Below are 12,923 nucleotides of genomic sequence, written 5' to 3'. Positions count from 1 at the left end.
GTAATACAAGAAAAAAGCTTATTGCATAGCTTCAGATATGCATAACGTTAACAAGACATCTCTAAAGGATTAAATGGAAGCTGAAGATCAGAAGTCATTGCATTAAGTTCACTTAATTAATATTTAGCAGCTTCTACGGTACAATACATTCCTACTCTTTTAAATTGCTAATGGTCTTTAACAGAAGTATGTCGTTAAAATAGCGTTTATATAAATCTTTCATATAAAGGAAAACACAAGTTTTCTAAACCCAAGAAGATTTGCAAGTCAAAGAAAGTTTCTTTTACCCAGTGATAGTTACCAAGCCTTTCAACCAAACTTGCTCCTAGAAGCCAGTACCACCAGTATAGCTGCCCAAAGTGCTGCTCTTTGACTGGAATTTGCCAGACATAATTTGACAGTGCATGTGGTTTTATATTGAATTGTCAAATCAGAAATCTTAGGAACGGTATGTAGCATTATACATATGTCTCAGGAAAGATACAGCTTGGGAACAGTCTCAGAAAGGTTAACATAACTTTTTTTTTGATTTCTCTGGTGTAAATCACATTGCTGATATTACTATCCAACAGTAATTCAGATCATTTAAATTTATCTTTTCAGTGAGGGTTAGAAAAATTGAAGTACCTCAGCATAATTCTGGCCATTTAATAGAAGTTCTTAAAATGGAATTCTTACCTGTGATGGACAATGTAGGTGATAATGGAAGCAAACAGGCACAACAACATAACTGCAGTACATGCATATACCACAGGGTGCAGAAACTCCCCTGGGTACTGGGGGAAAGACAGCACTGTCTTAAAATCCTATGGAGAAAGCAAAATGATTTAACATTGTTAGGCATGTGTGAAACTCTGAGACTTCATTTCAGTATGTCCTGTCATTTCTAGCTGTTCCTTCTCAAGCGCAGGAAAATAAGGCAATGAACTTTTTATGTAGATATAGTTCATTAATGTACAATAACATCAGACTGCTCTTTCCTCATCTGCATACACTTTGCAAGACAGAAATTAACCTTTTTCATACAAGCAGACATATCCTAATGAAAAAAAAAAGTCTGAAAAAATACACAGAATATTACATCTTCCAGGCATTAGCAATATCTGTTCCTTCTGATAACATGAACTTTATGTGTGTATTTTACTAAGATATTAAGTAAAAAATAACAAATTGCCATAAAGGTCTCTAAATTGCAAATACATGGCTGCAGAAGAACCACTCAAAGAAACAAAAGCCATGAGAATATACCCAAAATATTGACTGACTCGCTCCTATATTCAAATATAATTCCGAGTTGATACACCTCTGACCCAATGACCTTCATGCATAGTTGGAAACACTCTGCTACCTGTATCAATTCAAAAGCGGCTTCACAGCTATACTAACAGCAGAGTAAGGATCCATGCATTCCTTTTGGACCTGCTAGTGCCTACTGACACAATTCTGCATGAAAAACATAATGAAAAACTATTAATATCTTTGTAAAATGAACCATGTCAAATTTCCATTCTGAATTACTGGATCTCACAAGTAAGAAATAATAGGAGAACTAAATCTGCAGGTGTGGTGAATGGAAAGGAGAACGACCCCATTACAGAAAACAGTGTCTTCAGACTATCTGAATTAATCCAAACGTTAGAGCTTCACTGTAATATGTTAAGCCACATCTGCTTGTCGCACTACATTTCTGCAAACAAGAACTATAAATTAGACACAGAAACTATCATCTGAGTGCAAACAAAGTGTCTTCTTACATGCCAGTTTCCATGTGCAGTGGCACTAATTGTGTGCACAAAAATGAATATGCATCCCGGCACAGAAAAAGCTTAAATCTGAAAAAGTAGTGAATATGAAAATACAGCAAACTCTAACACTGAAAGTACTGGAATACATTTGAAAGACTTTCTTCTTATTTGTCAGTTTTAGGTTCCCCTGGAAGAAGATTCAATACATTATTTTCCTGAGGTGAAATCTCCCCTTTGGAGACCAGGACTGTAATGCTAATACATTTTTTTAAATTGCATTTGCATGCAGAGAGCTGATTTCCAGCACCAGATTTATGTATATGAACTTGTCCGTGTACAAACAGCTAATGTTCATGAGTATATGCAATTATTAAATCAGGGAGAAAGGTACTGTTCCATTTACCTTCCAGAAAGGTCCTTATAAGTAACAGATGCCCTAGTAGTCATTATTTTTATTCATACTAGCTTTAAAGTTCCTAAGATTGATTGTACCAGTTTCTCCAGATGCATATAAATGTCAGTTCTAAAACAGAGCAGCTTACAACATATATAAAAAAGACCATCAAAATGAACAAATAACATATGAACAAGATGCCAAATGTATGTCATCGCATCCCATTTCTCTTCAAGTACTTCCTCAGCTCGCGTGGGTACCTCAGCTAAATTTGCTCAGTCACCGCTTGTCCCGCACACAAGTCCTTTCAGTCCTGCCCAGTTCACCAAGACTCAAGGTCAGAGGTGGAGTCACTTGCCACAGAGGTGTTCTTATGCTCTCGCCTAACGTATCTTGCTACTCTTCCCTCAACTGGAGGTGGAATAGAAGAGGAACAGAACTCTATCTTTTGAGCTGGCAGCTTTTTAGTGTGATGGACCCACGCTCTTGAGTTCTTTTCTTGATTTTCTTCTTTTTTTGTTAGTGTTCATGAATATATATTCAGGATATACTGAATTCACAAATTTCAAATAATTCTTTAAAAGGCTATTATCTCAGAACTGCCACTGAATCTCCACTCAAACACCCTTTTTTTGGCCATCTTTTCTCCCATGTTTTTATTTGTGTCATCTCTCCATTAATTCTTTTACAGATTGAATTTCCTGAGGTGGATTATTATTTACCAGGAACGTTCGGTACAATTTTGGCTCATAGTACTAGAGTAGTAAGGTAAATACTGAACAAGTTAAATAGAAATACGCTGCTGAAAATGATAAAATATTTATTTCTAGCTCTTACTGATATAATCAGATTCTGGTATACCAATAGTACACTTTCTCATAATTTTATGCTTGCTTCAGTTCTGTGCATTAAGAAAACTGTTACCTTAACTAATACGTAGTAACAGTGCAGTTATTTAAAGAAATAAATATCTTGGGTATTTCTGGAAAATACTCTGAAAAGATAACGAAGTTGTGAAAAAGGAAACACAGTGAAGGTACACATTTACGTAGCAACGAAAACAATTTTACTTGAGGTGGCATCATTCAGTGTACTAGAGAACAAGCTTTTAATAGTGTAAATGCAAGGATCAACTGATACTATGTTTGAACATCAGTATGAAAGCAAATGCCGTTATGTCCTACAGGAATACAGCCACTTTGCCTGCAGGAGAATCAAGAACAATCAGCATCTTAAAGCTAATTCCATTTTAAAATATTAATTTTTTGTTATTATCTCTTTTCTAATCTCGTACACTAAATAAGTGGTAAAACTTTTGAGTATCATAATGCAGTATTGCCAGTGTAGAATACCCTTTTTAAGAGTTTTGTATATTGAAAACTGATTTCATTATAGATATATAATAAATTTATCTTGTCTGCTTTTTGATGATAATTAAACCTTATTGATCTGTCAACCTCCCCTGAGTAATCCTCTATGTAAGACAGCATGCAGAAAACAAAGTTATTTTTTTCATGCTGTATGCAAGGCAGCATAATTGTATGTTACATTTTAAAAAGGTAGATCTGATTTTATTTCCTAGAGGGGATTCAAATGATGATGATATTGAAAAATGGCAGGAATGTCTACGGGAAAATTAATACACACAGGATTTGACCATTACAAACTGCTGCCTACAAGTACAAGGCCAGTAAAATGTTGTCTAATGAGAAATTGTCATTCATTCACCCTTGTAAGGTGTGAAACCAGCCTCTTTCAGCTGTAAATGCCACCATAGTATGTAAGACACAATAGAAATTAGTGATGGAAACTAGTAACAGAAAAGACTTTTGGATCAGCCATTCCATCCAACAATCAGAATTATAAAAACGTCAGAGTGCAAATGGGACTGTTTCGGTTTTATTGATACTTCATTCCAAAAATCGACTGAAACAGCCACATCTATACTGATCAGTTAAAACTCAATATGAAAGTATAAAGAGGTATAGACAAATTACATACCAAAGGCAGCCCTGAGACATCTAATATCAGGTGTTGAGAAAGCTGAAGAGAAGATACAGTGAACTAATACTAAAAATCTGGAACTTTCACAAAATCACAGCTGCTAAAAACAATCTAGTTTGTGTTGTAAATTTTTGTAATCCATCTACTTATATTGGAAAATTAAACATTTATTTTTAATAAATTGCTTGTAATCATATGGCTTCACAAAATATAGTCTAAATGGTTTCTGTGTTTAAAGCAGGACACGTGAAACTGTGTTCCCCAAGGAACTGGTATCCAAGCACCACAGAGACTTAGAAAACAAGTGCATTTGAACAATCAGTTATGGTAAGATTTTAGATTCCTCCTACTTCAATAAAACAGAACTTAAAAATTAGGTGCCAAATATTGGGATGCTTAGGAGCACCAGAATATGGAAATTATCCATAGAGTTGGGTCTCTATGGAGAGCTGAAAACACTGCAATGCACACTGAGGGGAGCAGTTGATGTGCTGGAGGGCAGGGCTGCCATTTGGCAAGGTCTCAAAAGGCTCAATGGGCCTACAGGAACCTCATGAAGTTCAATGAGGAGAAACAAAAAGTGTCCTGTCCCTGGGACAGAGTAACCCCAACAGCAGTACACAGGCTGAGGGACAACTGGAAAGAAGCTTTGCAGAAAAGGATCAGGGGGTCCTGGTGGACAATAAACTGAAAGCAAGCCATCGGTCAGCCCTTGTGACACATAAGGTGAACTGCATATTGAACCATATTAGCAAGAGTGCAGGCAGCAGGCTGAGAGAAGTGATTATTCCCTTCTATTCACCACTGGTGAGACCAAATCTTGGTTAGCGTGTCCGGTTTGGGGCACTTCAGTACAAGTCAGACATTGATAAATTGGAAGGAGTCCAGTAGAAGCCACCAAGACGATAAGAGGGCTCAAGACCTAGATTTTAGGTCTTTAACGTACATCTCCTTTCTCCCAAGAGTTGGCCCATTTTACTGAGCTCCTTTATAGACCGGATCCCTTTGCTCTCTGGTTGATGCTGCACCACCAAGAATGCAAGATCCATTAAGCCAACAGAAAGCAAGAGCAAACAGAAAGAAAGAGCTTGAGCCAGAGGCTTGATTTATTATAAAGTTAGTGCATTTTGAAGGAAACAAGCCTGGATTTTTGTCCCCAGTAACAAGCCAGTTTTTTTGCATTTTGCAGAGTAAATAACACGTGTTATTTAGTGTAATTTAATTAAAAGTAGATGTAATTGAAAGAGAAAGAAATAAAAGCCAGATCTTGCTCTTGGGAGTACTCAAACTCCAAGGTTTTATGCAAAAGGTTGGCACATTCATGAACATTCTGAAAAAAGGAACCTTTTCTGGGAAGCTGGACTTGATACTGTCCATATGGGCTCAGCATTCCCTGTTAAGTGAGCAGTACACGCCAGCTGAGGACTTAGGTGAAGAGTATGTGCCTCTTTGCCAGGCCCCTGAATGACAGCAGAGCTTAGAAATCTAGCTCTTCAGACTGCGAAGCATCTATGCACATGCAGAGGAAACTAATTCCAGGGAATTTTGCAGTTCCCACTACACCAAATGTTAATTTTGCAGATAGCAGGTAAACTTTCTGGATCACTTTTGAAATCTTGGCGCTTAAACTCTGCTAAGGTCTATTCTGTAGGTGTAAAAGTAGGTATTTAAACACAAAAAACCCTGAAAAGTTCATTCTTAAACCTCTCTTTATAAGCAGCCTGATTTTTCAAAGTACTGAACCACGTTTCCACAGCCTGTTACGAGAAAACTCTGTGTTCTCTATGGGGAAAATGTCGAATACAGTAATTATGACAACCTTCTAAATGATATCCCTGTAATACTTCCCCGACTCATGAATTAATTTCTCAAAAGGCTTAGACAGACTGTTTAATTTGGAGAAGACCTGAAACATGGAAGTTTAGAAGACTGTTTTCAGAACTGAACGAATAGGCCAAATAAATTCTGTGATTGTCTCCAATCACACTGAAAATATTGAAAATGTGGCTTTTGTAGTACTGTGATCCTGCCAATTTGGAAAGACTTAAAAGATTCAGGGAATGCTTGTAAAATAACAGGAGAAAAATCCTTCTAACTCTTAGCATGATCCACTCCTAGTATCTTGCCCCTCCTCAATTTCTCATTCACACAGTTTTCCAAGGTTTCCTTCCAGAATAGTTTCAAATTTGCTCTGTTTTTGTCAGCTCGGTCTCCTCAGCTCTAATTATCTCAGATAGCCATCCACTGAACGTATGCTACTTTTGCAAATAATGACTCCTTACCCTCACAAAGAAAAAGAAATCCAACAAAAAAGCCACCTATGTTGTTTGGAATAATGAGATAGATTGTGGCAACACAGGATAGGAGTTTTTTATGATTTTATGTTCATTTAACCTATCTTCAGTTTATAGTTTAAGATGCTAACAATATTTATTAATCCATTTTGTGTTAATTGAGAAGTAGCATACTTAGATTTAAGAATTTTACTAGTGTTTATTTGAAGAAATTACTATTGACAAAGCAGTTTGAGGGTGAAGAGGAAACGATGTATACAATTACAGTAATATCCATCACTATCGAATTGCCATTCTGTTCTAAGAAAAATCAAAGGAAGAACAAAGGATAATGTATGTCAAAACATATTCAGCAAATTTTTAAACTCAGTGTTGCTGTTGGATAATTTTGTTATCTCATGAAGAGTTTTTATTCAGATATACTATGGCTACAGGGCACTAGGTTGGTTATAACATACACAAACATTGTCTTAAAAAATTAAAATATTGATATACAGCTCTATTTATAAAAGAGCAAAAATGCACAGTACTTATAGAACAAATGCTTACAATTAGATATACCAAAGCTTCAGAATATGTAAGTTCATAATTTTACTCTAAAACAGCAAATCATATTGCAGACGTTCATAGTTCAAGACCCTAGAGGGCTTTTAGCCACCTCCAAAAGAAACTAGAGTGTGACTGTCTCTCTTCCTCCTACAGATAACAGAAGAAAAGACAAAATAGGAGACTGGTCTAAACACACGGTGTACGAAGGGAAAGGCAGGAAGATAACTTGGGAGTTTAATTCACAGTATTTTACCCTCACCCCTAGGACGCACTGTTCAAAAGCCGATCAGAAAAAGATAATGCTGTATTATGTCTGACACTACTATTTTACTTCCATCCACTGGCCTAACCCAGAGCAGAGTGGAAGCGTGAGAGCAGTGTAAGGGAAGGAGCTTCTGTCTCCTTTCCAACCCAACCTCCGAACTGTACTCTCTCTCTCTCTCTCTCATTGACATCACTTGAACAACTGTCACAGAGAGAAATGAAATGGCTCTACATGAATCCTCTCACTTGAAGTATGCTCATGCTTATTAATTATCAATCACAGTTGATAAATCCTTGATTACTGCCTTTCTAAAAAAGGACTCTATGAAACCTTTATTTTAACCCTTTTAGGTACATAGGTAGAAACAACATTTATAAAAGCAGTTCAGGGAACTTTGCCTTACTATTTAATTGATGATAAATCAGAATATGTGCTGTACTAACTAGAAAATGGACAGTTGGATTAACTGAGGCTTCTATTTCATCTTGTTCCACAGCAGGGTATACATTATTCTGATGGTAATGTAAACCTTCATCTCTGTTGCTTTATTGCTGCTCTTCAGTTAACAGATGCTACTTCAGTTTTCTGCTATTACCCCAAAACATAATAATCAATTATGAATTTTTATGGTTTGATAGATCAGAGAATTGTAGATTAATAACATGCATTACATTATAGCTAATTCCATTGGCTACAAAAGCTAGCTATTTTAAATTTGCAGACGGTATTTTAAAATATATTAGGCACTCAGGTGTGAATTAAGAAGATACACAAAGGCACTTTATATTGTTCATATTATAAATTAATAGCTAAGCAGAACAATGAAATATTTTTCATTTCTGGTATGAGAATTGAACTGCCCAAAAAAGCGTACTGTCTATCAAATAAAACAATCTCTAACTTTATGCCACAATACGCTGATAAAGAAATAACACCTGAATGAAAATCGTTACACATAACGAAGCTACAAAAGTTTTCCAATAGCTGCTTAGAAAGACAGCTGTTGGAAGGCATATTTGTGTGTGTGCGTATACATGTATTAAAATGACTTAAGGGCAGGCATCTTTTTTCTTAAAAGTGACTGCGAAACATGAGCTAAGGAACATATCACATTATTTGCTACCATATCAATTGCAAAGCAAGGGTGAGCCTAAGACTGTATTTTTTTGTCTTGCACAGATACGAGTGGAAGATTCACACAGAAAAAAAAGAAAAGTTGAATTACCATGAAAAAACAAACACAAGACCTAAACCAGAATAACATACCAGACGCAAAAGCTGCAGTAAAAGGTGCCTCAGTTGCCTTTATGGTTGTAGAAAAACCAATCTGCTGTCTCTTATCAGACATAAACGTGCATTCAGCTATACAATGCAAAAATTAATTGTAACCTTAGGTCACTATACGATTTCTGGAAACAAAATGAAACCATAGAATTGGTTGTTCGCAAGCAATTAGTTAACATTTAATAACTACCCAAAGTTGAAGAAGAACAGGCTGAACCCAAGCAGTTGAAGGAGGAGGAAGCCATTTTGGGTGTGGCACCTGCAAAGTCAACAGGTGCTTTCTTTAATGAATTTAGAAAAACAAAGCAAAATTATTTTTCACATCTGGAGAAACAAGCGGCTGGGGCAAAAAAGGGAACGCATAGGAGCTGCAGAAAATGCGGTATATTTGATGTCATCAAATCTTAGGAACAGTTTTTAAATTCTGAACAATTCTAGAATGGGTGAAGAAAATGTTCAAGTAGTCTGAGGGAAATCAGTTCTTACAAAGTGGACGATAATATCCGCATTTAACTTGTGGGTGCCACAGCCTTGTGCTATGATTGGCTGCCATCTGGGTTCCATCTGACAGCAGCAGATTGGTATTCTCTGCACACGTCCTCCCAGTTCCTGTCGCCTATGTTTGCTGTCCCTTACACATACACACAATACATTGTTTACTCAACTATAAACATTTCCGTATGTACACAAGCAGCATCTACAGTGTAATCATGCACCAGCATTGAGGATCTACCTGGTATTAATAGCACACATCTGGCTAATCTTTTTACAACTGGTTTCTAATAAAAATTTTCAATGGTGCATACATTTTTTCTCCTATATATGTTAGAAAGCTCTGATGTTCTGTTTGCTTTCCTTTATTTCCTGAATAATAACATGTCATTATCGCACGTATAATCATTTTGCTTTCACGAAGGTAACTTTCTGTTAAGCAGGATAGTTAAATAACTGCAATGGGAACTGTAAGTGTGACTAAGAACAGACCGAAGCAGGCTGATGTGTTAGCACTGCACAGAAATGTTTTTCTTCACGAACAGCAATTTTGCAAGAAGGCTACCAGCACTGGTATACAAACTCAAACTCCTACAGGATCAACAAGGACAGCACTGTCCTTACTTAAAAGAGCAGATGTTATTCCTCTCCATTTATTAAATGATTCAACATTGCGGTATGCCTGCAACTAATTAGTATGATCAACACAGTGCAGGGCAGGAACAAAAGCAGACCAGCCTCTGAGATGTGCTGATGTAAAAGCACACAGGAGTATACATTTTTAAACGCTGTCCTATAATTTATAACCATTACATACTAATCCTTCCTTGATGGAACTTTCATTTGTAAGACTGAATTTAATGTCATTTCTGATTAGGCCTGTCTCTGGATATTAAAACTGACCACCAGGTTTATTCACTTACTAGCAGTTAAATAACTTACTTTCTTTAAGACCGTCTTATACTAAACGTTATAGAGAACAGGTCAGTTACTGACAATTAAGAATGACACAGGTGCACGTAAAAAGAACACATATGCATGGGAAAAGAGAGAGAGAGAGAAATATAGATATATTTGCTAAGTCATATACTTACCATTAGCACTGCAAAGTTACTGAAGTGTGTACTCTGAATGGTGGTAATATTGCCTGCAGAACTAATTATGTGGCACCCTTCTCCCCACCAGCCTCCATGTCCATCTAGAAGGTCAAAATCCCAGAAGGCTGCAATGGGGTCTATACCCCGTGCAAAGTGCCTCAACCCTATAGTAAGAGGGCTGGTGAGGTTTCCAAAACTGCACCCATCTGCAAAAGCAACAAACTGAATCAGAGAGATGGAGTGGAAAACCCTTTATTGATGAATGCTGTGTAAAGAGATCTGATAGACTAAACTATGGGGAAAAAAGCAATAGACAAATACTCTTAATGATCAAAATCAAAGGTAGTGCTCACATTCAGAAAAGTTTGCAATAGTATAAATAAATGTGAACATTTGAGTCCCATAATATGTCCAAATGATCTAATCATCTTTCACAAAGCAGATTTTTTTTTTTGTTTGTTTCAGATTCTTCAGTTACAACCAGTGTTACACTATTGCCCATGTAACTGCAGAAACGGCTCAGTTTCATGGTATGATTAATAGCTGAGACAATTCTGCACTTTGAAAGTCACATTTAAACATTTTAAAAATGTTAATAGAAATGAGAGCACTATTCAGCATCAAATAAAATTAGTAAAATTGCCTGGGTGAATAATTAATCAAAATAATGACTCAATAGCACGTACAATGTATCACATTTAGACAAAAGCCTTTAATAACACCTGTTTTACGTCCATCGTATCAGAAAGTATACCGGTGAGTATTGATACATGCAACAGGGCACTATTCCCACTCCAAAAGCCTTATATTTTTAGTGTCTAGGACATTAACATTGCAATTTTCATTGTAAAGAGTAAAATGAGGTTCTTTGCTATAGCACCGTGCCTTAAGAAACAAGCATCTGTAACAACGCTGTCAACCAACAGCAGTCCAAAATTTGCATTCCAGTCATACAGCAAGTGCATTTCTTTATTTGCAGGAGAATTTGAATAAAATCATGCAGACAAGAACAATTGCAAACATTTGTACTGAAGAGAGACTGTTTCCAGCCTCTCAGCACACTGTATGCTCTACTCGTCTATTCTCTACATATTCAAGTATACTGTAGCTTTTAGAATAAAAGAAATAATGCATAACAACTCCTCACCTATTTTAGCAAAAACAGCTGGTGTGGCAACCGTCCTACGTTTCCCATCATCTGCAAGATTTGATGAGTTTCCTGTGCTAGGAAAGAGTTTTCCATTCCGAAAGACAATAAACTGTAGCTTGCAAGTGGAGTTATCAACAGATTGCCAGGCTGAAGACTGAGAGAAGACAGACTGTGGCAAATGAACTGAAGCTACTGCTACAGCATTCTGTACAATGAGAAAAAAAAAGAAACATTTAAAATGCAAATCACAACAGGGTTGCTTTCATGATGTTTTAAACTCCTGTACAAGAAATGTACGCTGCCTTCCTTTTCCAACAGACTGGAAGCAACCAAAGAAGCACGAGCTGTAACCATGGGAATAGGATCGGTACAGTGCATATTAAAAGGGAAAACGTTTTGATTGAATGTGAGAGTCTATATGGTCAAGCTCCCTGCTGCAGAGGTGAGAATGGTTCTTACCGTGCCTGCTAGAGGGTCCATCAACACTGCAGATCTGATTTAAAGAGACAACCTCTACCAGGTTTTCTCCTTCACTTAAAACAGAATCAGACAACTTACATTAAAACATTTCTCTGAAGGGGTACTTAAAGAGTACAAAAATAATTTTATTAATACAAAAATTACATCAGCAGAGAGCTGCAAGTGCAGTAAACAACACATTCTATGAATATGTTTTTCTTGCTTTGTATAAGGAAAATCAGTTAAGTCTCTGTTTCAGTAACGCAGGATTAAAAAATATTACAAGCAGTAATGTAACAGAGGAAAACAAGACGGCACTAGGAGGAAATGAATGAAGACTGTCAGATCACTATAATGGCTTTGAGTTGTGAGTGTGTTATACACCCTTTTACAAGCAGATAATTCCCTTACAGCAGAGCTATAAAATACACCAAACATTATGTTCTGAGGACTTCACTCATCAAGCATTTTTTCCTGCCAAAGTAGCAAACTAATCATTGAAGACTGAGATATTTACAAGAAAAAACAAATGATGAGCAATGGGGAAATAAACAGGGAGTCTGTCCTGAGCCTTGAAGTGAAAAGTGTATGTATTTAAAAACAAACAAACTACAAAACGTTCTAATTTGCATTTCCCTCAAGGGCAAAGTATAGCTTCTGTGCACATAATTTACATAGATTATCACACAGTTTACTCATAGCACATGTGCGCTACCTCTTTGAGAAGTAAAACAATAATCTTCAGAATCATGTACACAAACATGACATTAATAAATGTCCATGTGCTGGGAGAAATACATGTGAGTGATAAAAGGTACACAGAGATCAGCAAACTAAAACAAGTATGAGAAGCATCTAGTGACCTCATGATAAATATGGGAGAAAAGCACGAGTAGTCTGCGATGTCACTGTGATGCTTAAATAAACAGATAAAGGCGCCTGTACAATTTTCTCTTTATTACCATGTATAATACGGAAAGGTTTTGTGATTTTAACAATAAAAACACCAAAAATTCCTTTTTGAAGTTAGTATTCAAGCGAGGTGATGCTACTTATTAAAAATACTGAGGAAAAAACCAGAGGAAATAGCAACAGGAGATTTCTAGATTAGATTTTAAAATTACTATGAAGGCTCTAATTGGAATTAACTGAGCTAAACATCAAGCACTTGTCCTTCGATTGTTTCCACT

General features: G+C 36.5%; 1 protein-coding gene across 5 annotated transcripts in view; it reads right to left on the bottom strand.

Moving 5' to 3' along the window:
- The window catches only part of ADGRA1 (adhesion G protein-coupled receptor A1), a 272,861-nt gene that overhangs the window by 43,296 nt on the left and 216,642 nt on the right, over positions 1–12,923 (bottom strand). For 4 of the 5 annotated variants that reach the window (XM_063339128.1, XM_063339129.1, XM_063339130.1 and 1 more), the window contains 3 exons: positions 11,272–11,479; positions 10,122–10,330; positions 679–806 (listed from right to left, as the gene is read on the bottom strand). In XM_063339128.1, the coding sequence (XP_063195198.1) occupies positions 679–806; positions 10,122–10,330; positions 11,272–11,479 (545 nt within the window). Of the gene's footprint in view, positions 1–678; positions 807–10,121; positions 10,331–11,271; positions 11,480–11,733; positions 11,753–12,923 lie in introns of those variants that run through there. The other variant, XM_063339132.1, reaches the window with a different exon arrangement.

This window comes from Chroicocephalus ridibundus, chromosome 6 (genome assembly GCF_963924245.1).
Source record: "Chroicocephalus ridibundus chromosome 6, bChrRid1.1, whole genome shotgun sequence".
Classification (NCBI taxonomy): Eukaryota; Metazoa; Chordata; class Aves; order Charadriiformes; family Laridae; genus Chroicocephalus; species Chroicocephalus ridibundus.
The sequence above is the reverse complement of the archived record's forward strand: the minus strand, read 5'-3'. Positions and strand labels throughout refer to the sequence as shown.